At 56.1% G+C, this 27115-nt stretch overlaps 6 protein-coding genes across 6 annotated transcripts, besides 5 other annotated features; 2 read left to right on the top strand and 4 right to left on the bottom strand.

The window, feature by feature from the left end:
• Window positions 1-1299: part of a sequence feature (repetitive element) that runs on past the window's edge.
• Window positions 1300-1409: 110 nt separating this feature from the next.
• Window positions 1410-2177, top strand: CYME_CMP034C (hypothetical protein; the record flags this gene model as incomplete). Its single annotated transcript, XM_005537679.1, has 1 exon — window positions 1410-2177. One exon carries the CDS (start codon window positions 1410-1412, stop codon window positions 2175-2177), a length of 768 nt encoding a protein of 255 aa, XP_005537736.1.
• An 851-nt stretch (window positions 2178-3028) lies between these two features.
• Window positions 3029-4083: a sequence feature (possible transcribed region).
• Window positions 4084-6518: 2435 nt separating this feature from the next.
• On the top strand, window positions 6519-7292 carry CYME_CMP032C (hypothetical protein, conserved; the record flags this gene model as incomplete). Its single annotated transcript, XM_005537678.1, has 1 exon — window positions 6519-7292. The coding sequence occupies one exon, from the start codon at window positions 6519-6521 to the stop codon at window positions 7290-7292; it is 774 nt and encodes a 257-aa protein (XP_005537735.1).
• A 713-nt stretch (window positions 7293-8005) lies between these two features.
• Window positions 8006-8788, bottom strand: CYME_CMP031C (hypothetical protein, conserved; the record flags this gene model as incomplete). Its single annotated transcript, XM_005537677.1, has 1 exon — window positions 8006-8788. The coding sequence occupies one exon, from the start codon at window positions 8786-8788 to the stop codon at window positions 8006-8008; it is 783 nt and encodes a 260-aa protein (XP_005537734.1).
• A 3699-nt stretch (window positions 8789-12487) lies between these two features.
• Window positions 12488-14059, bottom strand: CYME_CMP030C (probable chromatin assembly factor 1 subunit B; the record flags this gene model as incomplete). Its single annotated transcript, XM_005537676.1, has 1 exon — window positions 12488-14059. The coding sequence occupies one exon, from the start codon at window positions 14057-14059 to the stop codon at window positions 12488-12490; it is 1572 nt and encodes a 523-aa protein (XP_005537733.1).
• A 493-nt stretch (window positions 14060-14552) lies between these two features.
• Window positions 14553-16379: a sequence feature (possible transcribed region).
• On the bottom strand, window positions 15051-17297 carry CYME_CMP028C (ATP-binding cassette, sub-family D; the record flags this gene model as incomplete). Its single annotated transcript, XM_005537675.1, has 1 exon — window positions 15051-17297. One exon carries the CDS (start codon window positions 17295-17297, stop codon window positions 15051-15053), a length of 2247 nt encoding a protein of 748 aa, XP_005537732.1.
• Window positions 17298-17475: 178 nt separating this feature from the next.
• Window positions 17476-19834: a sequence feature (repetitive element).
• On the bottom strand, window positions 19664-21382 carry CYME_CMP026C (probable low-affinity phosphate transporter Pho91p; the record flags this gene model as incomplete). Its single annotated transcript, XM_005537674.1, has 1 exon — window positions 19664-21382. One exon carries the CDS (start codon window positions 21380-21382, stop codon window positions 19664-19666), a length of 1719 nt encoding a protein of 572 aa, XP_005537731.1.
• A 1856-nt stretch (window positions 21383-23238) lies between these two features.
• Window positions 23239-26859: a sequence feature (pseudo-gene of triacylglycerol lipase).
• Window positions 26860-27115: the final 256 nt, after the last annotated feature.

The raw sequence follows: 27115 nt of genomic DNA, 5'->3' as shown, positions 1-27115 counted from the left end.
AGAGACGGGAGGCTTTCCTAATGGGTAAGCGCTTCAACGTCGTTCCGTTGTGCAACATCAAGTCACATTTTGTGGCAATCGACTCCGGCGTCCTTTACGGGATCATGAGAGAGATCAGCCCGGAGTTCGATGTCAGCAGGGAGGAGTTCACCGGTGAAAACCGGGAGACGCACTGGATGAATATCTTCGACTTCAAGCGTCTCAAAGCCAGCAAGCAAAAGGTATTCACTGGGATGATCGAAGCCGATGGCGTAGCCATGTGTGTACACTATCGGCGCTTGAAAGCGGATCCTCCTGGTCCGTTTCCGATATCGCCTGTGACGAATCGTGCAGAAAACGATCAGGCGGATTCCGCGACGCAGGAGGTACAGGAGAACGAGTTTGTCGTTGGCGCGGACCCGGAGAACGCGACTACAATAACCAACGCTGTACCCAAGCGTGCGGAATATGGTATCAACGGTAACTTTTTCCAGAGAGACATGCGTCTTTTGAGGTTCTCGAGGGCGAGATACTATCGAGAATCGGGATTCACGAGTGCGAGGAAGAGAATTGAGAAATGGAATCCAGGCACGAAACAGCACCTGGAAGCTATTCGCGATGTTACCAGTCGTGGAGCGGACTTTCGAGCTTTTCGAGAATTCATCAAAACTCGCGTTGCTCATGGCAATGCGCTGTGGAAAGAATATACAATGCCCAGGCGGGCTCGTCCGCGTCTGAACTTGTACTGTGGGAAGCAGCGTGCATTCGCGAACTTTTTCAATGAGTTGAGCGCCCTCAAAGGAGATGAAAGTCAGAGGCTGGTCGTAGCATACGGAGCAGGGCGCTGGGGGTCGAAAAAAGAGAGCACACCAGCTGCAACGCCAAGAACGTACCCGGAGTGTGCGAGGCGATTTGTCACAGTACCCATAGATGAGTTCCGAGCATCGTTTATACACCAAGAGCTTCGGTGCACACTTCAGAGGGTCGAGATGCAAAAGTGTCAGCGGAATCCTGAGGTTATATAAAAACGTACGGAGCCTTGACTGCAGAGCAAATGGAATGGAGGGCGAAAGTTCGAGGACTCCTTCCATTACTGAGTACAACCACCATCGGCGGCAAGAAATGTATCGAGTTTGTGAATCGTGACTTTCATGCTGCTATCCATATCAGGAGATGTGTGGTGATGGAGAAAAAAGACCTCCCGAGCTGTCGAGAGCCTACTTTGTTGGACAACCTCTCAAAGTCAAACTAGATGAGAATAAGTTGGAGGCAGTAGTAGATGGCCGGTCAAAAAACACTGGGAGACGTCTGCACGTCGGTACCCATTTACCCTGTGTGTTCGCGGAACGTTCTCGCCGCGTTCCCGACGCTCCAGATGCAAGCACTCATTCAGCGCCATTGCGCTTCTCGAAGCTGACATACTGGACGCCATGGCGTTCACGGAGGATACACTGCCCTCGCTTGAGGCGTGGAAATGTTTTGTCCGTCGACTGGAAGAGCGATATGGTTTGCGCGAAGTGCCGAGAGCCAGCTGGTTAGGAGCACAACGCCCGGACTTTTTGTCGCATGCGCTGCAACAGCGAGTAGCGTACCTGTTGCCAGCAGCGGTCTGCGATGACTTGTCACAGAAAGAGGCTCGCTTTTGCTCCATATCGGATCAAAGTTCAACAGAGGCAAAAGTGGCAGTTCCCGGAGCGATTATCGCAGCGTACGTGGGTCGCAACCTGCAGGGCCCGAGCGGAGGCGTCCACGGAGGCGCCATCGCCTCGCTCCTCGACGCGAGCATCGGGATGGCGACAAACCCGCGTTCGGACCCGGACGGGTATGTCACGGCACAGCTCGTTGTCAATTATCGGCAGATTGTCCCACTGGGCTCGTACGTGTTGGCGTTGGCCTATGTCCATGATAGGGAGCCGGCGCGGCGCAAGTGCTACGGCATGTCACGACTCGTGGACGCTGGCGCACTTGCCCAGTCGACGGACACCTGCGCACTGCAGCTGCAGCGGCCGCTAGAGGCTGCTCGTCGCGATACCGCTCGTGAACGGGTGTACGCGGATGCAACGGCGCTGTTCGTTAGACAGCGACATCGCCCGGAAACTCATGGGGAGCGTTCGCTTCAAACTGCCGCGGTGAATCGAGTGGAATCCGTTTCGGGTTTTCTGGGGGCGCAGGCTCGGCCATGGCGTGCTTCCTTGTAGCGCATGCACGTCATGGCGCCGCATTCGGCTTTCAGGGATGTTGCGGCCAAGTGAATGCGTTAAGCGAGCCAGGTAGCGGAAACAGCAGCGTATGCATCCCGCTCTGCAAGCGCCATGTGAGGCATGCTTTGGAGGCCTGCTCCAGCCCAGCGTGAAGTTTCTGCATTGCGAGTCGAAGGAGTCATGTGAGGGAACGTCTTGTCGGCCCCATATCCCAGTTGCTGCGAGGTTTAGGTACGCGTCTTCGTGGCCGATGGATGCCACCGCATGCGTTTCACGCCGATGCCCGTGAGCGCAGCGCGCCAGTGAATAGCTGCATGCTCGAAAGTGCGCTTGTCGTCCGCTATGCGGCAGCGTGGAGGTAAACGGCTGATGGATGCCGGTTTGAATCCGAACGGATCCGAACCGTAGCCACTGCCGACGTCGAATACGCGGGGCGAGTAGAGACGACGTTGCCGCTCGCTGCTTCACCGAATCATCTGCAGTTTTCTGCTCCAAAGTGCAGGCATGTTGACTAAGGCAGCGGAAGGAGTCGGTAACCTGTTTTCTTTTTCAATTGCTTGTTCGCCTTTCATTTGAAACCTCGTGTTTGCTTCGTTGGCTTCCGAACAAATTTCCCCTGTAAACAGCGAGCGATCGTTCGGTCATTTGGCTACGGTTCTCCCATGCTGCAGCTCCGGCCGCATACGGAGTCATATTTCCCGAAGCGGGTCCTGGTAGCCACTTTGGAGGCATATCTCGAGGTCCCTGACCGGTGTCTGCTGGCTCTTACACTCGTGCTGCCGCTGCGCGACGCAGCATGGTGTCGTTCCGCATGCTGCGGCGTCCGGCCCGGCTCTCGGCATTAGCGCAGAGCTGTGGTTGCTCGGCTTGAACGCAGACATCGTCGTCCTGCTTCTCCGAGCGCGTCGAAAGTGGGTCTCAGTATGAAACGTGCACCGTTGGCGCAAACGACGACGGACTGCGGGTACTCCCGTGGTGCAAGGCGCTGCCACCAGCATCGGACGGTAGAGGGAATCGCAAGCGAGCAGTGGCTAGTAGTGAGGCATTTTGAGCCCGAATGCGCAAAGATCCTACTGAAACTCTCTGAGCGTCTCAATGAGTGATTTTCGGAAGCGCATGAGGAAAAAGGGGGCCAACGAGTGCGGCGCAGAAGCTGCGCTAGCGCAGCGACACACACTTGCTCTAGTCGGAACGGAGCCGCGGAATACGCTGACGACCGAATGATATATCCGGACGATGATCCAGCAGACTAATGAAATCCTGAAACGGAGCTGTACTCGGCAAAGAGCATGCTAGAATGCCGTCATGATCCAGCAAACTGCTGTAACCTTGAAACGGAGCTATACTCGGCAAAGAGCATGCTAGAATGCCGCCATGATCCAGCATACGAATGAAATCCTGAAATGGAGCTATACTCGACAAAGAGCATGCTAGGATGCCGTCATGATCCAGCATACGAATGAAATCCTGAAATGGAGCTATACTCGACAAAGAGCATTTTAGAATGCCGCGATTTGTATAGAGACGACTCGGTCGGCATCAATGAACCGCAGTTCTGCGATCCTGGCGAATCCTCCGCAAACGGATAGTGGCGAATATTCTGTATGATGTCTGATGAACGAGCCCAGCATGGTTTATCGCGAATGTGCGCTTGCTGCCATTAACCAAAAAAAGCAGACACTGCGCTCCCAAACAGCAGTGTTGCACGGCAGCCATGTTCGAAACATGGGACGGGTGCACTTCGGTCACACGGGTTTTCAGACCCATGATGGTCGGATCTCGTCCCAGAGCCATGAGCAGCAGCCTTGACGGGATGTTGCTGCAACTGTTCCCGTTCGCTTCCGCTTGTATTTGGCTTGAAAGTCGCGGATCACTGTCGTCCCTCCAGCTGCAGCGTCGGCACTCGACGGATGATGATGGCGGCAACAGAGTTCCGACTTTACTGCTTTCAACAGTCATAAACGAAGTTCTTCCATGAGCGGAACTAGCGATCTGCATTTTGCTTGCCGTTTTCATGTTCTTTGTAGAGAGCTTTGGTGCGCTCATTGCAGCGGTGTCCATGAAATATACGCAGGTGCTCCCGTTTGTCCATCATACCTGTATCTCAGCGCGCGCCATTCTGTGGCGCTTGAACGCTTGCTTCATCGCCTGGAACGCAGACTAGACGGATACACACAGCTCCAGTTGAAGACTTGCTCCGCTTCCGCACCCGTACCCGTACCCGGGGATTAAGGGCATCTTCTCCGCGATCCCGTCGGCGAAGACGCTGACCGCTGGACGCGCAAGCGCACGCTGTTCCATTCGATGCAGGATTCGTGGAATGCGATGCTGTCCATGATTGAATATGTATCGGAAGCAAAATCCAGGCATCTGCAAAAGTCTAGAAATTCCGATGCAGTCACGCGCGTCTTGTCCAGCGTGGCGACGCACGCTCCATTAGGAGCGATCGCTGCAACTACCCAAGTCCGAGTCCAAAACCCTATTCCATCAACAAAAGAAGAGACACAGGGAAGCACAAGTGACATACTTAGAGAGCGGTATCATGCCGCTGTCGAATGCAGTATCTTCGCCGGCCGCAAACCGAGCATGATTTGTCTCTCGAACGGCATCGATTATTTGAGGTGACGCGTCCAGTGAACGTTCGGCGTGAGCTCGTGAACGCGTCGTGAAGCAAAGACGTCGAATATTTTCCCCCAGCCGTTCCGCCGACGCAAAGCTCTGTGCTCACAAATTCCCATGAAACAGAAATATCGAAAACTTGAAGTACGGGTCGTTTGAACTAGCTATGCATCAGGAATCGAGAATCGCGGAGGCTCGCTCCTGTGTACTGGATAGTGTTCTCGGTTATTTTAGGGACGATCGGTCGAGAGCGTCGCGAATCAAGTTGATTTCGGTAACGTAATCATGTCCATCGGCATTGACTCCAATGCGTCATTCCGAGAAAACGACCAAGATTCCTCAACCTACGTTTGAATGCACAACGCCTTAAGGCTGCACCCCGAATGCCGAGGCGATGCATCCTAAAAAATTGAAGAAAAAACGAAAAGCAGCAATATCTCGAGCAGTTCAATGTTCCTCCTTATGCTGACACGGGTATCGCACGACTGCCATCAAGTCCAGTGCGCATGGTTGCACTCTGAACCCACTGATATCGGGATCTCCGAGCCGATGCATTCGGTGGCACGGCGAGGCGGTTCCGCCTCCATACTGCGCGCGCACTGGCGCTCTACATACTCACAGCATGCACGGCGCTCAGCGCATCATACGCATCGACCAGTTTCTCCAAGCGCAAGTATGGATGGTGTCTGGTGGAACGCTATCGCTGATGCCGATCCTCATCGTGCAACTGCACGCACTCCTGGTCTGTACGAATGCTCTGTCGATTGAAAGGAGACGTCGGCCGCTGCCAGGCACGAGAATCCCTCGTCAGGAGCTACGTTCTGTCCATGGAAAGTAAAGTGGGATCTTATTGGACATATTCTGGAAAACACCCTCGTCTCGATTAGATGCCCAGGGCTTTGCGCGCGGCATGGCGCGTGTTCGTTTGCCAATCAGAAGCTCGTTATCTCTCCAGACCTGACCCGCTCAGACACCGTTACCTGCAACGTGCTCGCAGCAGACGCTACTGGTCTACGGGAAAAGTCTAGGGAGGCTTTTCGATTCAGTACATGTCTCGTATGCAGCGACGTGAACCTGGGTTTATTGGGCTAATGCCCTGCTGGGGGCGGTCATCGCGCACTGGGGCGCACCGCACCAGCCCCGGCACCAGCCCGGTGTTCTGCGCCAGTGACGCGGCACGCGCTTGCGCCACACAGCGTGAGGCCCCCGAGCGACGACTCTGGACTGGCTTCTGAAGTGCGCTGGCGTCGTCGATCGAATTCCCCATCGTTAACCCGAAGACTGGTCCAGACGCTGGCCCAGGAGCCGTCGCGAACCAAGGACCCAAGCCCAGCGTGCTCGACGACGGCGGCGGCTTCCGGCGACGGTGCTGTCCGCGTTCAACGGCACTACGAAACGTTCTGGTGGACCTACGCTCCGACAAGAGAAACGTATCGCATCAACTACCGTGTTGAAGAAGCTAATAACGGGCAAGCGCCGCGGTTTCACGTCTTATTGATCCACGGGTTCGGCGCAAACCTGTTGCACTTTCGAAAAAATCAGCCGGTGCTCGCGCAGGAGGGTCACCGAGTCTTCGCTCTCGATCTGCTTGGCTTTGGGGCAAGCGAAAAGCCCAGCCTAAAGTCCGATGGAAGGAACGAGCCGGAGCATGTCGATGCGACCTGCAAGGGATATTCACTGGAGCTGTGGCGTGACCTCTGTCTCGACTTTATTCGGGAAATGGATCGGCGCTATGATGATTCACCCCATCGCTGGGTCATCTGTGGCAATAGCATCGGCGGTCTCATTGCGCTCATGACCGGGGTGATGCTTCAGCATCGCCAAGTCACCACGTCGTCCATTGTTGCCGCCGATAACCCGATCGATACGATGAAGCATTACCCGAAAGAGGAGCGCCAGCGCGATCGCCTCGCTGGACTCGTGCTTTTGAACTGCGCGGGCGGTCTCACGGGTATTCGATTTTCCGAGCTATCGCCGATTGGTGCGGCTTTGTGGTGGCTCTTCACGACCATTTTCTTCCGTTCACCGCTTGTTTACTGGCTCTTCGAGCGTATTCGCAGACCAGCTTCCTTACGACAGACGTTGCGCCAGATTTATCGAAACGCCGAGGCCATCACCGAAGAGCTCATAGAGATTCTGCGAGCGCCCGCACATGACGATGGTGCTCGTGACGTCTTCGCCGCCGTCCTGCGCGGAGACGCGGGCCCGACGCCGCGAGAGCTCCTCCAACAGCTATCGCCGGAGAAGCAAGTGCTGGTGCTCTGGGGCCGCGACGATCCATGGACTCCCTTCGATCGAGGGCTTCATCCGGGTACGGCGTTCCCGAACTGGGTTCCAGTACCAACGCAGCTGCGTCTTATTTGCATTGAGGATTGTGGACATTGTCCCCATGACGATGCACCCGAGCGCGTCAATGCAGAGATGTGCACCTTTTTGAGAGAGCTCTGGCTGGTCGAACAAGACCGCCGTGGCCAGCAGACAAGCGATCTTTGAATGGCCGCCGGACCGAGCGTCGCCTTGTTCGCGCTCGAACAGTGTAAAGGGATCCACTGGGGACAAACGCCGCCTTCACTACCAGCGTCCAGTAAGCATCCTCGTGGGCGGAGCGGAACCTCCACCAACCCCAGTGCAGTTCCGTTGCACACGCCTGGTGTCGATACCGCCCTGTGCGTCATTGTAGCTGCAATTGCGCTTGAGGTAATCACATGATGCTGCGCTAGCCTTCGAGCGTTGTCCATGGCGTCAGCTCCACGGCAACGGGTCTACTGCTTTACCATCCAGGATAGCGCCTACTGCGATTCCGTAAAACGCCACCAAAGCACGGACGTGACATGCACACGCATCACGCATCGCAGCTGCGGTAGCCGTCGCATGCAATCACATCGTGCGCGTGGCGATACGCCGCCAGGCGACGCCTTGCGTGACGTCGAGAAGCGCTGCTGCGTTAGCCGCTGCAGGATGCAACCGAATCGTGCGCGGCCATAGGATCCATGCTGGGACGTGCCCGCGTGCGCGTGTCTGACCCAAGCTGCCAAACAAAACCCGATGCATCTCTCTTGCATAGTCACCTGTTCTGATGGATAACGCATGGTGCATACGTTGCAACGCAGTGGACACGCATGAGCACCGTTAGAAAAGCACGGCGTCTGGATGCTGCGCGGGGATCTGCATCAGCACTATCCTGCCGTCGTCAACCAGCTACGCGATCAGTACGTACCCGCTATGTATTCCTTGAGTGCATCGGCTTCTTCTCGTGACTCCTCAATGAGCCGACGAACCACATCCCCAATACTGACCATGCCGATAGCTTGGCCGTCGCGCACAACCGGCAGGTGTCGCAGGCGACGCGACGCCATCAGCTCAAGCACCGATGCCAGGTCCGTATCCGGTGTCACGGAGATAAGCGCATTTGCCTTTGTCATGAACTCATGCACTTTGACGGTCAACAGTAGGTCAGCTGTTGTTCGGCCCGCTGAGGCGGCGCCACTTGAACCACGGCTAATCAGCAAGCGCGTCAGGTCGCGTTCGGATATGATTCCGACCGGCTTGCACGCCTCGTCGTTCTGTTGTGGTTGCTCAACAACAAGCAAACAACCGATGTTATGGATGAACATTTTCTTCAGCGCGTTCTGCATGGTATCGTTGGCAGCGATTTGGTAGACGCGTTCGCCGCGACCTCGGATGAGCTCGCCCACGGGAGTCTGCGAGCGAAGAATAGTGCGCGGCCGAAAGTCGCGTTTCGTTTGTGACGCGACAGAAGCCGCGCTATCGCTACCAGCGCTGTTGGTTGCTGAGCTTGTCTCGGAACCTTGTTGGCCCCAGCTGCTTGACGCAAAGCGACGGCGCACCGGCACTAGCGTCGGCAGCAACCGAGCTTGCGACTGCATCCAGGTCCCATACGAAGCGTTCAGCGCTTTCTCACAGTCGAACGCCCAGAACTGCCTCCAGAAAACACTGGTTTTTCGAAAAGTGCGTAAAATGGAACGCATGGCTCGACGGTGGCGGTTGTGCTTGCCCGCTCAACGAAGCGTCTACGTCAACTGGACTCAGATGCGCGCATGGTACCGAAATCGGCGCAGACGATTCCGCCAGCGCAGAGACGCACAGGGCACGCACGAGATCGATCGCGATCGATCGCGTGCGTGCGTCTGCGTGTGCCGGAATGCGTGCCGCATGCATGCATGCATGCATGTGTGTGTGTCGCTTCGCGAAAGGCAACTCTGACCCCCGGGGCTGCTTTGCTGTCGCAATAGCACCGAGATTATGGTGCGGTGCTGCAGGCGTACGTACAGTGTCGCTTTCGTAACCAGCAGCGCGCAAAAGAGGCGGGCTCGGGGACACCGCTCCGTACCGTCGAATACAAACCTTGAGCGACCGTAGCGTCGCGTCATCTGATATGGGATTTGGCGAGGCGTTGTACTGCCGGGCCGAACTCGCCGACAGCCTGCGCGCGTTCGAGACCGCTAGTGGCCACAGACGGCCGCTGGTGATGCATGCAACAGCATTAGAACTGTCTGTTAGACGACGAGTGGGCGTTTCCATGCACTGCACCGCATCCGGTGCCAGAGTCACGGAATCGTTTCGAAGTTGTTTTTGGAGCTCACGCGATCAGCAGCGGCTCTGGTGACCGGCACGTTGCCGCTGGAACGTAGCGGCATTGCACTCGATTCCGGCGATGCGCCGCACCGGACGGACTCGGCGCGCATACGCTTTGCGGGTCGTATGCATTGAAGAGGTATCGATGGCAGGCGTGTGCCTGCCATCGATGCAGCAGCGGACATGCGGCTGTCGCACGACCAGGCACAGGGACTTGCGGCTGAGCGCATACAGTGCCATTTGCAATCGGATGGATATGTCACCAGTGGCTACGCTCTGCCCTATTGTGAAAACGGCAGCGACGGCGGTACGTACCCAGCACATCACCGCACAGCATGCGGCGTACTGAGGGTCACCACGACCTGCCGAGGCCTGCGACGCGCCCGGTCCGTGCACTCGCTGCGCTGTGCACAGAACAGGAGCCTCGACACGCCTACGGGTGCCTCTAGTTTCTGGTATCTTATGCTTGCTCAGGATCAGAGTCGATAGCGTGTCACTTTCCACAGTTTATTTCGTAAAGTCGAACGACGCTCGTTCATAGAACAGGCGCCGCCAACAGGATGCGTTGCGCGCTTGGTGCTCGGGGCGCCCGAGCCAGCCGGCCTTTCGACCACACAACCGCGCGTCTATCAACAAGCGATCGCTACACGATACCTCAATTGAAAGAGCGTACGACCCTCTGGTATCGGAATCGTTCCAAGCTTGGTACAGCGGGCAGCACCACCTCCCGCGGAAACGGTGCGTGTCTCGGTCAGCGTCCTCGTTTGGTGCGCATGCGCGGCTCGTCGTGCCTCCTGCACAAGCGATCTTGCATGCTCAGTGGTTCGCGTGCTCAAGCTCCTTTCGAAGGTGTGGGTATTCAATCAAATATCCGATGGTTCCAACCACAATCATAATGTGCACCAGGGGCGTAGCCTTCCCCGGAAGGAAGTACTTGCGGTAGTACCACTCTGACAGCGCTCCCAGCCGTTCTCTCGTCGGTACCAATTGCTCCAGTTGGACCCGCGCACGCTCCACTAAGTCAACAACCTTTGCATTTTTCAGGTTTGACGGGAGTCGAAGCATCCTTCCGACGGTAGGGTTGAGGTTCGAAACAGCGCTGCTGCTGCTGCTGGTGGGCGTACGCACGAACGCGTGCAGGCGCAGGCATGGCTCACGGATGTCACGCTCCGCGTGTCACGAGCGATGCGCGCCATCTTCGGCGGCAGCGCCCTGTTGTCAGCGCCCACTCGAGGAACGCCGGTCTATGAAATCGTTTTGTCAAATGAAAAATCGCTCAGTTGCTGCGTGTCGATTACGGACGCCCGTACTCGTTCCGTGACTCTGCCACGTTCACGAAGACGCTCGACTCGCGTTGGATTCGTTGCTCCAGTCGGTTTGGAGAACAAGGCATGAAAGCGTCTACAGACGAGGGAACGAGAGGCAGTTTTCAGTGACACGTGGATACTTGCTGCATTGGAGCTGACACTTTCCCCATAATGAATGGTAGTGAGCGCACATTGATCAAGTCTCCGATGTTGAGAGACCGAGCTGCCTACCGAGTATCTGCTGGATACGCGACTCTAGGCGGAAACCAGACAAGTGATTACCGTATCTCTGTGGGAGTTTCCGGGGAACATCCACATCAGACATATCAGGGATTGGCATTAGGGCCGCAGGAACGCTTGCTGACGATACTAGGGCGCATTCGAGGTCTGGATTTCGGTAAGAGATGACGAGGCAGCCGGGCGGGAGTCCGCAGATACTCCTGAACGCACGCACTGGATGCCGCTTGCGCCTCCGGAGGAATGGGTTGAAAATTGCTGTGGAACTGGCAGCGCTAGTCCCTGGTTGATACCAACGAATTGCTTACTCCATAGATTGTCGCTTATGGGCCTGGGGAATGCAGCGTAGCCGCGAGATCGGCCTACGCTGCATCAGAAGTGCGAATTATCTCCGTTATGCTGTGGATGCGTATTGGAGCTGCGTGGTGCTCGACAGGCTTCGACCACCAGTCAGAGACGCGGACTCTATCAGCGTGTTCCGAAGCGGCAGGCGTTCTCTCTCAATGCAGTGAACGTTCCAGAAATCGGGAACCCGGATACGGAACCCGCCTTGCAAGCGACTCCGCCATCGCATTCAAGACACCAGTGACATGGAGTCCGGTTTATTCCACGGGGCAAGATCGTTGAAACGAACTGGGGATCAGCAAGAGTGCAGTTGCTATCAGCATCTGGGTAAGCAGCCTTCATGGCGCACCAGATCCTATAGGTTCCGTGAAGCGTCTGTCACCCGATGCGAGCAGAGGCGCATAATGGAGAACCCCGGTCGTCCATGTCGTGCTCGAGGCAAAAAGTTCTGCAGCGGATTTGCTCGGGGTTCCAGTATCGGTCGTCGGACGCAGCCCTGGCACAGCGATGAAAGTGACAAGGCGCGTACTTCCGGGGCAGTCATCATCGCATCGTTGCGGGAGCAAGTGCCTGCAATCCCGAGAGCTACTGCGAGCGCGGCATCGGTGTGAACCTCTCCTCGCTTGTCCCATGCGTCGGTAGAAAACACCATAGCGAGGCGGCCCTCGAATGGTCATTTCAGAGTGGCACACTCCGGGTACTGTGCGCTGATTCCCGTGCTTCTGCATCGACGATATGCGCTGCAGTTGTACTCGACGCAGACGCTGGCATTTGCACTTCGACGATGTGACGCACCGTTCAATCATGCTGTTCTTGCATAACACGAACACGCAGCAGTTCAGGTCCTGAGGATCCGGGAATCCCAATTTGAGCACGATTTCCCGGGCAGCTTGCTTGGCGAAGGGATGCGCAGCACCCGGTCTTTGCGTGAATGGCTCTATCCGCGCATGCTCGCCGTCGCACATTTTGGTACTACTACTGCTGCTGCTGTTGCTGCTGGTTATGGTGCCGGTGTCAAGCGGTCGTACGCAGCACGCTGTATCTGCCTGCGGGATTGTGTACAGCGTGCCGTGACAGCTGGAAGGCGCCACCGCCTAGCCCAAAACAGACGCCACGACAGCGTCGGCGCATGTACGTGCCCAGTGCTGTGCATCCAGCGGCAAAAAACGTGCACGGTGTACGTACGGGCACGAAATATGCGCTTCAGGTCGTGCTGCTGACAGCATGTTCCCCGACTTTCGTCGAATGGTCGGTGTTCCGACCATGGCCACTGTCGGCGTCGCTCGATACCAGTGTCGAGGCGATGGGCTGTTCCCGGTTGCATCGCATGACTGGGTCGGCGCTGCGATGGGACCCCTGGCCCCCGTCCAGGCTGCAAGAACCAGTTGTCAACGGTGTGCTAGGCGATGATCTGCTGCCAGTCTGCAGCTCGCCCGATTCCTCAAAAAACTTGCCAAGTTCTGTTTCCCGCTCAAACCACACCAGACTGAGGAAGCCGTCTAGCGACGACATCAGGAGAAATGATGCATCCGGGGACCACGCCACGTCAGTCACGGCACCGTAGTGGAGGCCTTGCACCGCTGCAAAAGAATGTGGTGTTTCCGAGTCGTACATGTAAAGACCTCGCGCGCTGTAAATGGCGAAAACGAGTCGGTATGGCAATCGCGAACGCCAGCAACCAAGGTCCTCATCCAATGTGGGATCCTGGCGACGAGCGAAGCGCCGCGAACAGAAGCGAGCCCCGAGAATCGACTCTTCATGTCCACCGAGGTGCAGTAGCGGTGTCGACAGGTTCGAGCGCGCAAACACATGCGCGCCCTTGGTCCGATGCGGCGCTGCGTCTCTGCTCGAACAAGTCGGGGCAGCATCGCGTGGCTCCGGGACGATGCCCGCCGGGCAGACGAGGAAGCTGCCGTCGGGGCTCCACGCGAGCCTCCGAAAGAAGTGCATGAGCCCTTCGCTCTCAAAAAGACGACGGGACGAAGGTTTTCTCGGTTCTGACTCCAATGGATGGGATGGCACAGGCGTTATCTGTTGCGTTTCCGAATGGCTTGGCGGACATGAGGCGTCCGCGGTCATGCAGGGATGCGCAGTTGAATCACTGTGCACCATGCTCCCAACCGCTGTCGAACGTATCACCCGGCGGCGATCAGACGACCACTCATGTACCCGTAGAAGGCGATCAGCGCCCATGGAGCACAAGTAGGTCCCTAGCGGGTCCCAGGATACCCCCTGCACATAATTCGTATGTTCGCGCAGCGACAACAACAACTGCGGTCGAGTCGAGTCCGTGGTGTTCCAGATAGCCACCGTATTATCGACGGACGCCGTTGCCAGAAGCTTGCCATCCGCGCTCCAAGATACGTCCATGATCATGTCGTTGTGCTCATGCAGTGTCGCTTCGAGTCGCCACTTGCCCTGCACTGCGTCGAACTTCCACAAGACAGCGTATCCGTCGTCCGCCCCTGAGACTAGTCGGCCCGAGTCGACGGGATCAAAGCGTACCACGGAGACGGCAGCGGCGTGTCCCTCCAGTGTGTCCAGGAAACGCACCGACTGAGCTGCCGCCTGCGCCAGTGCGTACCGCTGTTTCTTCGATGGCTCGTGTGGCTGGGCAGCGAGCGCACGCAGCTGCTCCCAGTCTGGCTCCAGACGCCAGAGAGATACCCGCTTGTCCTGGCCGCCTGTCGCAATCGTTCCATCTGCAGCGATGTCGACACTAAACACACCGCGCTGCTGCTCGTGCCATTCGAGCTCGAGCACCAGCGCTCGCATCGCCTTTCCGCACGCTGCTCGCCGTTGTCGCGGTATGCACCCGTTTCGGCAAGCAGGAACGGGCGCTCAAGCACGCTCGGACCTGGCACACACGACTGCCAGCCAGCCTTCGAGGATTCTATTGCCGCGCCAGAGACGTCACGGATGGAAAACCGAGCAGTCCGCGAACGCTAGCGGTAACGGGGCAACGGGTGCGGACTACGCTGATCCAGTCGGAAGCGCACGACTGTAGCTCTGTGAGGCATTCCGAAGCTTTTGACGGCAGCAAAGTGGATCAGCGTGCGCCGAAGTGAGCGAAAAAAAGCGCGCCAAAAGATCTGTATTCTGCGGGATCATTTACGGTTCCTGATTTGATCAGTGTGCGCCGAAGTGAGCGAAAAAAAGCGCGCCAAAAGATCTGTATTCTGCGGGATCATGTACGGTTCCTGATTTGATCAGCGTGCGCCGAAGTGAGCAAGAAAAGCGCGCCAAACAATCTGTATTCTGCGGGATCATGTACGGTTGCTCCATAGCCGGTGGGTGATGCCTCGCTACCGCAGCAGCTGCCTTGCGTCCCATGGTGTGGCCAGCGCTCGGCGCCCAGCGCAACCTGCCCGAGCGGCGTTCACACGAACTGCGCGGGTGCCACATAGCCTGCTGGTAAGAGCACCGGAACTGCGTGCGGGGCGCCTTGGTTTGCAACCAACGAGCCATCGCGTCTGGTAATTTTCTTCGCTCCGCGCGGCGCCAGCGATAGCTTTATGTCACTGGGTACGAAGCACGGGTGTAACTGGTGTGCACAGCTGACGACCCGCGTTCATATAACGAAAACTCGCTTGGTCTTGCGCAAAGCATCCTTAGAGCTTTGCGCCAAACGAACCCAGCGCCCAGGCCGAGACGCGCACGACTAGCCTTCGTGCTTTGCGGCTTCAGTGCTCAGACGACAGCGCAGTTCGTGCTGCGGCATACGCTCCAGAAACACTCGCAAAAGCCAGGCGAGCCGGTGTTGGCTCTAATCAAGCAAGCTGCTGCCGAGGAGGTGCTCTACCGCCTCTGATGGCGATTCGATTTGCCAACTGCCATTGGCAAAAAGCCGGATAACTTGATTGTGGTACCGGATGAGCGTCGGCCGATTCCCAACACTCAACACGCTAATACCCATCTCCCGCAAGAGCTCATAGAGACGGCGTTCGTTTTCGACATCCAAGCCACTGGTTGATTCATCCAAAATCGCAAGCTGCACAGGCTCCGGCTGCAGTAAAAGGCGCGCAAATGCAAGCCGTTGTTGCTCGCCAAGCGAAAGAATGGCGGCAAAGTCGGCTTCGACGTCGAGTCCGCCTAATCGATCTACAAGGTCGGGCAGGTTGACGCGCACCAGAACGTTCCGAATCGTCTTCTCATCAACGTTGGCCGCATCCTCTCCATGCAGCGGATAAAAGAGATTCTCGCGGAGGGTGCCCAACATCAAATACGGCCGCTGGGGAACGAAAAGCGTATTCCGCGGATGCGGGCGCCGGTACACGACGCCGCTGCCCCGTTTCCAGAGGCCGGCGATTGCCCGCACCGTGGACGACTTGCCCACGCCGCTCTCACCCATGAGCAAGATGCGTGCGCCATCCTCAAGCATGAGATCCAGCTGGTCAACGAGCCGCCGTCGGCCTTCGGGTGTGTAGATCGTCAGCTTCTCCAGACGCAAAGCTGCTGGCTTGACGCCAGCAGCCGTGCCGTTCCCTGTCAGCGTCACGATGCCTTCCGTGTCGGCCTGTGACCCGGCGTCTCGCTCGTGGCGCTGACCAGCGAGCAGCCGCGGCTCCACAGCGCAGTGCAATTCATAGAGCCGATTCACTGCGGCAGCGAACGCAGAAAGGCCGACGAATTCATTCACAACCAGGGACAAGTCGTTCAGCACATGATTGTAGCTGAAAAACGCTTGGCTCAATGCACCTAGCGGTATGCGACCAGAAAAGTAGTCCCTACTGACGACCAGAGCGGGTACCACCTGGATCAGATAGCGATACCAGGTCGTTGCAAAGGTCACGTTCCGTTGCCATCGCAGCAGTTGGATCATATTGTCGAAGAGGGCCCGGAACCGACGCGAGACTGCGCGCTGCTCCTGTTCCTCGCCGCCGTAGAACGCGATCGACTCGGCATTCTCTCTAACGCGAACAAGCGCGTACCGAAAATCTGCTTCTCGTCGGAGCTGGGCGAAATTCAGGTGCACGAGTCGGCCGCCTAGCCACAACGTCACCGCCGTCCCAATGGTCGAGTACAGCACAAGCAGCAGAAACAGCTGTGCGCGGATGCGGAACAAAATCACGCTGAACAGTAAAAAGTCAAATAATGCGATCACCACGGTGCATCCGAATCCAACGGCACGTTCCGTAAACGCGCGAATGTCCTCGCTAATTCGCTGGTCGACGTTATCGAGAGCATCTTGCACGACACGAACGCCACCTGCGGACGTCGCTGGCGTTGCATGAACGGTCTCATTGTTCTGTAATCGCAGAATATTGATTGTATAATACTTGCGGTCATGGAAGTATCCGCCGAGAAGGCGCTCGGTGAGGAAGCGACGCCACACCAGGGCGGTTCGTTGTCTCATCCACTCGAACAGCGTCAGAAACGGGGGCCCTGCGATGAGTGCCGCAACGTAGAGAACCAAGAATTTTTGATACTTCACCGCATCCTTCGCGTTCAACGCGTTCCAGAAGAAGCGCTGAATGAACGACAACGAAACGGCATAGAGGGTGCAGACGAACGCCAGCGCCAGTGTTCCCAGTGTCCACCGCCACGCGGCGTTGCGACTGCTCGGCTCGGTCCAGAACGGAACCGCGAGTTCTTTGAGCCGCTTGAGCAGGGCTATGGCACGCTCGCGTCGACTCTGCAAGCGCGCTTGGCCGTCAGCGCTAACGCCCGCCATACGTAACCTGCTGCACCGACGCGCTGCTTGCGAGATCGCCTTGCGTGACGGAAACCGACCCAGAAACCCGACTCGCGAGCACGTAGCTTGAAACTGGACCTGTTTTTGCCCAGCGCACGTCCATGCAAGGCGCGCTGGTTGTGCAAGCGATGACAGAGCGGCACGCGCTCTGAGCCGGAACGCTACACGAGCGCCCGCAGAGCGAGCAGTTCCCTGTGTTAAAGCGCCGCCGCTCTGTAGAAAAACAAACGTTATCGGTGACGAGCGCAAGATACAAGGTAGCGAATTCGCACCACAAGACCTCTGCTTTACGCGAAATAAACGGGTAGTCTCTGGCATAACTCTTCGCAGAAGAGCCTGTCTAGACGTACCTGCAGCGTTCCCAGCTAGTCGCACACGAGCTGGAGCATCCGCCAGCGCATCCTGTGCACCGGGAGAAGCGCTGCAGGCGCGCTCGAGCGGCATTGCACGTGCGTGGCGCCTGCTACGTCAACGCTGTCAGCGATTTCCTGCTCTTATGATGACAAAACGTTTCCATGGACCAAGGAGTCCGAAATCCGGGATGGGCTTTAAGATTCATGTGATCGTCCACCATGCTGCACCCTACTTCCAGGTTCCATTACTTACAATTCCTCTGGGATACGCTGGTCGTTTCGTATGTTCTATCCTGCGACGACTGCCTGCCGTGAGCACTCGCCGTAGCGCTTATACCGCTGAAGCGGGTGCTGCACGGAGACAGAACGGTTTTTCCGTACCACTGAGGGCGTCGGCTCGAGATGTGTTGCAATCGACACGGAGTCGGCGTACATCATCATTCTGGGAGTCCGCAAGCTGCGCAGACAGTACGTCTGTCTGCGGCAGCGCGCAGCAATATACTAAGAGTCCACTGCGACCAGGGCGACGCCCAGAGGCACATCAACTGCCCCTAGTTCGAGAATAAACTGCGTTGTGGATTAGTTGCTCAGATCTCGCCAAATCACCTGACTCTGGGTGGAGCACGAAGCACAAGCACTGGGGATTCGTCCGGCTCGCGAGACTTTCCACCTCGAAGATCAACCTTCGAAGATACGGCAAGCTTTTCCCCCTTTTAACGTCGATCGTAGTGGGAAACGAAATTCCTATCGGATTGCTAGTTAGTAGTGAGTTTCTATTCTTTGTTCCATTTAATGCTGTCGTTACGCTCACGTCTGTGTCTGGAAGGCATCAGACTCGACGCGTATCTCGCTTTTGAAGGGAATTGCGATCCTGATCATTCGCTAACTTGTTGTTGTACTTTAGGTTCAAGTCGTATTTGCGTTGACGTCATAGCAAAGTATAGTCTTGCGATTCATTCGTGTTTCAGCCCTTACAGTACTCTAGTCAAGTGATTTTTCGTAGTTTACAGTAGACGCTTCCAAAGTGCATTCTTATCATAGCAATGGAAAGTAATGGAAATGGAAGTGGAGGATGCTGGAGGCCCGGCGTCGCCGGCTGCCGGAGAAAAATGAAAACCAGAGCCGAGCAAAGCGGAACGAGACAGGTCGAAGAAGCGACAGCGGGATGCCCGACGTCAATGGATGCGAGAAAGACGATCATATTACGAGATGCTGGTGAAAGCCTGTCTTCTGAAACACATCAAAGAACCGCACAGGGAAAAGCCCCAAGAGGCCATCAGAACCCGTTTCGAGGCGCACTCTATGAGTGTATGAGACGCTGCCGTAGGACTGATGCATATCGCGAGGGATATGTATCGCGACGTGACGGGCATGGAAACAGAAGAGGTTCCGGAAGAATTTTTCGACAAGACCTTTATTCGTCACTTGATGTTTGGCACGGGGGAAGCGTAGAAGCGAAATGCGCGAGTATATGCCCTCCACGAAAAATGCCCCAAGTACCGCTTCAACGGTACTCGATACAGGCATGACTCGAATATTTAGTTCTAAGTGCCCATGAAGTACCTGACGAACCTGAAGAACCATCTGACCGTGAACCTCGAACGCTTCGTGGTACGATCTATCTTTGCGCTCTACCCGGGCATCTCGCGCAAAGGGATGTGGGGCATCATCAATTGTATCACGAACGATCGCCAGAGTGGACAGGAGATCGAATTCGTCGACAAGAAGACGTCACACAGCAGCACAAATGAAGCTTCTGTAATCCGTGCGGCTATACAGGAGCACCGTGCAGTTTTGGGCCAGTCAATCCCGTAGAAAATGTATCAGAAATGAAAAAAAGATGTTATCCCGTCATCCTAAGCTGTTTCTTGTTTCGGAACCGAGAACTCGAACGCAACGCCGAAGAGCAGCTGAGTCGGGGAAAAAATGAAAAGTCGGAGAGACGGGATGCTTTCCTAATGGGTAAGCGCTTCAACGTCGTTCCGTTGTGCAACATCAAGTCACATTTTGTGACAATCGACTCCGGCGTCCTTTACGGGATCATGAGAGAGATCAGCCCGGAGTTCGATGTCAGCACGGAGGAGTTCACCGGTGAAAACGGGGAGACGCACTGGATGAATATCTTCGACTTCAAGCGTCTCAAAGCCAGCAAGCAAAAGGTATTCACTGGGATGATCGAAGCCGATGGCGTAGCCATGTGTGTACACTATCGGCGCTTGAAAGCGGATCGTCCTGGTCCGTATTCGATATCGCCCGTGACGAATCGTGCAGAAAAAGATCAGGCGGATCCTGCAACGCAGCATATGCAGGATAGCGAGCTGGTCGTGGCGCTCACAGGCCAGCGTAAAACGAAAGCACATAGCCGAGACTCGCCAGTGCTGCGCCCGCGAGCAACGTCAGAGGAAAGCCTACCCATACGAAATCGCGAGCACTTAAATAAGGATTCCCGAGCTCATCTTCGACGCTGATCACGGCCATGTTCGGGAAGCTTGACACGGGCAGTGCCATTGCACAGGAACACGCCAGTGCACCTCCCAGCACCATGAGCCGTGGATGACCAAGCGCTGCGCCAAGCTCGGCTAAAACGGGACTCAGAATGATACTGGAAACCGTGTGGCTCATAATGCACGCCACAAGAAGTGTCATCAGCATAAAGGTCAGATAGGTCTTGTAGAGGCCGGCGCCAACCACTGCGGAATGCACGGATGCGGCCACGAGCTCCAGCAAGCGGCTGGATCGAACGGCAGCGCCCATCACGACGCCGCCGGACACCAAATAGATAACATTAAAAGGTAGCGCATTGAAATCCTCCTTGCTCAAAAGACCAGTGCCCATGAACACCACCACAGGTACGAGGGCAACAATGCCGTCCCCACCGAATCGATCCGAAACAGTTTTGCTGCTCCAGAGCGCCACAGTGACCAGAACCGTCAGAATGACAACCAAGTGCGCCATCCCAGTATCCTTCCATTTCAGCGGACTATGCATAGGAATCAGTGGAAACGCTTGCATCGGGCCGCGTCCAAAACGAACGATTAAGTACGCATGCATCACAAATACGGTAACCAGAGCAAGCGGCAGCGCTATCGCTACCCATTGGCGAAAAGAGATGGACGCGGCACCGCGCAGGGCATCCAACGCGATCGCATTCTGCGGAGACGCGATCGGCGAGGTCATGCCGCCTACGTTACAAGCTGCGGCGACACCGAGCAGCGCACACTTGATAAAGGGAGTCCCTGGTGGCAAGCTGCGTAGCAGTGGTGTCACAATACCGACCGTCAATACCGGTGCCGCCACATTCGATACCAGCATCGATAAGAAAACCGCTAAAAGCATCAGTAATAGCAGCAGTTCTGGAGGTCGTCGCGCATGGCGCAAAACTGCAATCGCTACCGCCTTGTCGATGGCATGCTTGCTGAGCGCTCCCGAAATACTGTAACCGCCAAGAATGAGCAGGAGCACGGGACTGCTCATGGATGTGATGGACTTGTGAGCAGCCTCGGTCGGTCCGAGTGTCCGCTCACCTTTCTCGTCGAGGAATACGCGTAGAATGACTGCAAGCAGTGGCATTGCCAACGAGGTGACGAATAGCGGCACTGCCTCTGTGGCCCAGAGTACCGACGCGAACGTGACCAGCGCGAGGCAGCGTTGGGCGGCTGCGTTCCGTGCAGCTGCGGCAGCTGCCGATATCGGGTGACCCTGATTTTCCCGTTCTTCCAGCGCCCGCTGCAGAAACATAAACTGCGATGCCGGTGCAAAGAGGACGCCCAGAAAGAGCACCACCGCCACGAGAAATGGAACCACTCGAAACGCCCGAAACGGCGAGTCGCGGGTGCCGCTTCGCTTGGCGTGCGTGTCTCGAAGCCGACGCTCCTGGAGCAACATATCTCGCCAGACGGTGTTACGCTCCCAGACGATGAGGTCGCGAACGGACTCGTTCAACTCGGTTCGGGCTGCTTCCAGGTCGCCGTCGTGGAAGAGCTTTGCGAACTCGGCTTCCACACCGCGCTTCAGCACGGAAATACACCCAGCTTTCTGTTTATGGGCCATGAACCAGGCTACACGATACCTACGAGTCGGTTACAAGGCACCAGATTTTGATTCCAGTCGCATGTTTCGGGCGTCGTCCGCAGTCTTTCTGCCTTGTGACGTACGAGTACGGCAGCGCCGCGCACCCAAGCGATGCGAAGCCGCCTATTCAGCATCTCAACGCAGTCCGGTTCCAACTGCAGGTGCGCCTAGTGACATGCCTTTTTGCGTTCTGTAGTAGACGCGTTGAAATTGGGTTCATTTCAGAAAATAAAATATCCAGCTGAAGGCGATGGATGTGCAACTAGGGATTTTGGAAGCCCGGTGTCGCCAGGTTCGAGTAACAAACGAAATTTTCTTGTTCGAAGCTACCGTCGAGCGAAGAAGAGCAGGTGACGAAGAAACGGAAGAAGACTGGAGATAAACGAGAAACGGTGTTTAACAGACGGGACGATGGCAATCCTCAAGGACCCCCGACCTGCATGTTCATACCTCCCCATGGATTTCTACTGGTGGAAATGAACGCACTCCCTGATGGCCGTCAGTTGAGGACCTTCCCGAAGCGAGAAGGACTTGCGGAAGATCGGCAACATGCGCCGCGGTGTGTCACCGTTTGCTGAACGATCTACTTACTCGCCCAGCGGAGCGATCATTACTTTCCACAATAGAAAACACTCTTTCAATGGGTTTCAACCTTGGAATTTACGGGGGAATGGAAACCAGCTCTACTCCGCGCTAGAATCGGGAAAACAAACCGACTCTCCTGCGCTTCATACCGAGCGCAACGGACTGGGAATGCTGCCGCTGCGATTTCGGTGGAAGATGGCCACGGGTGAAATCGGACATTTCTTTTGCGACTCTATCCCAGTGTTTTTAGCACTAAACGAACAAGCTGGTGAGAAACAGGGACGCCCTTGGTGTCCACTATCGTCGCTTTTGATTCCCATAAAGTGATCAACGGGTTGCGGTTTGCTACCATTGACTGCACGCAGTCTCTGAAAATGTCGGTTATCGGCACCGCGCGCATATACGTCTTCCGTCCAGTGCTCCTCGTCCATCTGAATACTGTGGTGAACCGTACCTGAACGAGGAATGCAGTCCTCCTTGCACTGTTCAGTAGAGAATATGTATCTAACATTCTATTCGACTACGATCTATACAGCACATTGCTTCTACATCTCGACCTTCTGCTATACACATCAACATAGCATACGAATACGCATAGCAGGAATGGAGCCTCATGGAGTTGCGCTGGTGAGCAGAGAGCGTCTCGAGCGTCCGTATGGGATGCGTTTCTGGATGGAGAGAATTCGAACGACCAAGAACGGCAGTGCAGTACAGTGCAGTTTGGGAATCCTCAGCTATCCGACTTGGGGCTTGTGAACGTGTGTGAGCGGATGCGCATACGCACCGCTCCGTACATAAAAACGAACCTTCTTTGCCATATTCATGCTTCGTGGTCCGTATACTCTGCACCGCAGTGCACGGGTACCGAACAATATGCAACTCTAATTCTGCTTGCACGCTGCCCTCATGGCTGATCGTGGTACCTCCGTCTCCTCGTTCGAGTCGGAGACATTTGGAGACAGCACGCTAAGAGGCAGCAGCGAACTCATCAATGGACAGGAACGAGGCACGCGCACACGTCGAAGCAGTGCACGTCACCGCAGTCGTTTGTCGAGTTTCTTTGCTCCACCACAGATTCGAAGCGATCCAAAGGAAGCCAAGTTCCTCCTTGAGACGCTATCCTCGAAGCAGGTAACTTGGCAAACTCTCAACTTATGCAGTGCAATCGTGCTCTCCGTCACCTACACGCTAGCAATGAGTCTGTTTGCACGCCGTTTCGAAGCGGCACTCCCGGCACTCAACCTCGTTGACCGCGTCGTCGTGTACTGCTTTTGCGTGCTCCAGCTTACTTTCACGATCGTCTACTTTTTGCGTCTCTATCGGTATGGATGGATCCGTTGCACCTTCGAAATGCGCAGCTGCTTCCTACAAGGTCTATTTATTTTCTTTACGATGAATATGATAGGCAATATTGCACGAACGATATCGGAGAAGCGAGCGGCACCACGATCGCCATTCTCTATGTCTCCGACCTGGTCTGGCAATGGTTCTGGATATTTGGTTTTTATGGACACGCCATGGCTATTCTACGACTCTATCGTGATATTAAGGATCGCCACACGTTTCTAGAACGAAACCGCGTGGTATTTGGTCTCTGTTTGATCATCGCCGCCGTGGAGACAGCCATTTGCGGCTGGTCTCGAACGACGTTAGGACTCACCTGGCCGGGCATGTTGGTTCAGTTTGCTATGCGTGGACACCAACAACAAGTGGCCTACTCGCTTACGTTTGCGCTCGTGGTTACCATGCGCATTTTCCTCGATGGCTGGATTGCCATGGAGCTCTACCGCACCTTCCGAGTGCTCCAGCAGCTGCCGTATACCTGTTGTCATCACAAACAAATGGGTGCTCGTTTCTACCGTGTCTTTACTGCGATATCCTATATATTCCTGATTGCAAACGATACCATCGCAGTGGGCCTGGTACCATTACCCGGCGCGAACGCGTCCCTCGATGGCGTACCGTTGCGGTTGCTGGGTATTGCACGATTCAATGGTGGTGCCTTCGCGATGCTCTTTACATGGTCGGTGCTCCTGCTCTATGTGCATTTACCTCCGACAGTGCTGGGTGTTTGGCTGCCCTGGATCGTTGCGCTGGCTCCGGACCCAGCTGCATATCAAGAAAAGCGAGCCCCACAAAGGAGCGTTTCCTCCGAGTGGGAGTTGTCCGCGCACAGCGCCAGCCAGGCGGCACCGTGGCCAGCGGACGCACTGGATGCAGAGCGAGAGCTGCGCAAAGCAAACCTCTACTACCAGACAGAGCAGGAAGCACTGCGAAATGGAGACAGCTGGCTCTCGCGCTCACTTGTCCTCGAGACGCATGTTTTGATCTTCAACATGGCGTACCTGTCCTATCGACCGTGGCATGACCCGCATATGTATGCAGAGATGTTCAGTCATTATGGTGTGGGCGAAATGGACCCCCTGCAAGCACGAGTCGTGCGGCATAGCTCCAGCGCCGTTACAGATGTACATGTGCTCGTCATTGACTTGGCGGATAGGATTGTGGTGAGCTTTCGCGGTACCAAAAGCACCAGAAATTTACGCACAGATATGAATGTCCGACGGGTTCCTCTCGAGGAGCACCTGCATGCACGTGAATGTCCGCAAATACAGGATACGTGGCGCTTGAGCGCCTGCAGCAAACACGGTCAACGCGGGTCGTTGCGGGAGTCACCGGCGAAAGCGACTGTCGACGGTACAACTCGAATGCCTCGTACGACGAATGCTGTAAGCACCACTGCCTTGGCTGCCGGGCGTAGCGGCACCTCGGCTGCGACTTGTTCGCAAATACCGCCCACAACACATAGCAAGCGCGAAATAGATTCGACTAGGAAGCACCAGGCATCAGTGGAGGCCTTTGCCAAGGACGATTCGGATATAGAGCGCGGTCTTGATGATGCCCTGTCACAGGAACTCGGTGTGGATCCTGGAGGCCGTTTTGCACATCGTCGATGGTGGCAGTATATGCTGAGCGTACGCGGGATCCGTTCCCTGCGCTTTGGTGATTTTCGCGCTCAGGCTGGTGACGATTTTTCGTATCTCATAGGGCGACGAGTGCCTTCAATGGTGCACGGTGGATTTTTGCACGCCTATTTATCCGTGCGTGAAGAGTTAATGGAGACGCTGAAACCGCTTGTTGCGAAGCCCTCGAGCACTGCACCAACTGCAGTGGATGCGGCTTGCGCGCCCTTGAGCAGCACCTGCGGCGATGCCACTTGTGGTGTCGCTACCAGCCTGGATAGGCGCGTGCAACCATCGAACCGCTTTCCCGAGGTGTCCAGTGCGGATATTCATGGCGGTTGTGAACACGGGCAGCAGCAACAGCAGCTGAGCTTAGCGGGTACAGAGACCGCAGCGCGGTGTCGAAGCGAAACTGCTACAGCAGCAGCAGCAGCAGCAGCAGCAGCAGATGCGAGCGAAGCGCAACCGTGTAGTGCGATGAACTCCTTGGATAGTGCATCTTGCAACCACAAACCGGTGATCTTTTGAGGTCACTCTCTCGGCGGGGCTCTGGCAAGCATCGCTGCCCTCGATATGACGTGTTTTGAGAATTCACAGTCGTTGCGTCTGTCATCGGATCTGGTGATGAGTGTGACTTTTGGGTCGCCTCGAGTCGGGAATCGCGCTTTCGCTGCAGCGTTCCAGCGACATGTGCCGTTTTCATTCCGATGGGCAGCGGTCGGCGATATCGGGACGAAACTGCCTTTCTGGGGTTATGAGCATGTTCCGGTCAAGGTGATGCTGGATCCGTTGTCGGGGAGCATTCTCATGGACCCCTCGATCATCGAGGAGTCCATGGTAGCGTTCCGGAACGCTTTGGATGCGCACCTGCGACCCGCATATATCCAGGGGTTTGAGCGCTGGTGTCGACGCTACCACCCCCGCTGGAATGTACAGTTCTGGGATTTCCACGACGTGTTTGATGACCCCGCCCTGGGTGCTGCTTTGGAAAGCAGCACATGATGAATGCATGACCTATGCAAGCGCATGGCTGCTGGAGCGTGCCATTTGTCCTCAAGGTCCGCTACGCTTCGCAAACGGGCGCAAGTGCGCTACCCACAGAAGCACACCAGCATCACGAAGGTGAGCAACGACATGTCGGGTACGCGAGGCACGCTTGAGCATCAGCCGAATGGTGTCTTGGATCACGCCCGGTGCGAGGTCGCTCAAATATGTGGCTCTCGCCACATGCTCCACCTCGACGACCTGCAAAAAAGTACACCTCTGCGAATCATGCTCCAGAGGTATGCATCAAAGGTTCCGCCCGATGTTCGTCGAATCGTCATGCAGACTGGTCGGTGGATGAATGCAGCACCTTCATCGCCAAAGTGAAACGCGTTGACGTCCGAGTGGAGAGCGTGAACCGTCCCCGGTCGACTGGACGCGGAATCCGTCCGAATTCCCGGTAGCGAAATAGACGCGATCCGCCACTGGCTACCCTGAGAAGCGTCTCTGGCGGGTACTTGTGCGAAATCCAGAATGAGGCATGCTGCGCTCTGTCCACTAGTCTGCAGGTCTGGCTCTGACGCGGCCGCATCGCTGCTGGAGTTTAAGCTGCGCCCCAGTGATCGACGCATGCTGCGGTTGCTGAGATTGGTCTCTCGATAGTCAGTCGTAGTGCCTCAACCAGCGCCAATACTCCTGCTGAATTCATGCTTGTCGCGAGTACGCCTTTGAGCGCGTTTGCCGACAGAGGCCGGCGGCGTGGTGCTCGCAGCACAGCACGCGATCATGTGCTCTTTGTGGAGCTGCAGACAAGCACCACTTTTGCAGCACATGGTACACGCGATGGACGCGAGCGTAGCTTCCAACGATCCGCGATCTAGTCCTGAGGTATTCCGGCGGCGATAATCACCACCCAGTATCATGGGTGAAACGCTGTAAACGATGCATCATGCGATATCCACAGGGCCAGGGCACGGCGATGATTCAGCGGCAATCTCGCTCAAATGCTGGCTCACTGAGGATTCTCCAGGGTTTCGTTTTTGTTGGATGATCGTCGCCGATGATGTGGTCATTTCTTTCTCGCAGAAGACGCGTTCTTGGCCGCTCGGTGCACGTCGTCCTCGTGCTCTGGCTCTAACGACGACGACGACGACGACGACGAAACGGATGCAGACCTCCC

The sequence above is a fragment of the Cyanidioschyzon merolae genome, chromosome 16, assembly GCF_000091205.1.
Source record: "Cyanidioschyzon merolae strain 10D DNA, chromosome 16, complete genome".
Taxonomy (NCBI): domain Eukaryota; phylum Rhodophyta; class Bangiophyceae; order Cyanidiales; family Cyanidiaceae; genus Cyanidioschyzon; species Cyanidioschyzon merolae.
The sequence above is the reverse complement of the archived record's forward strand: the minus strand, read 5'-3'. Positions and strand labels throughout refer to the sequence as shown.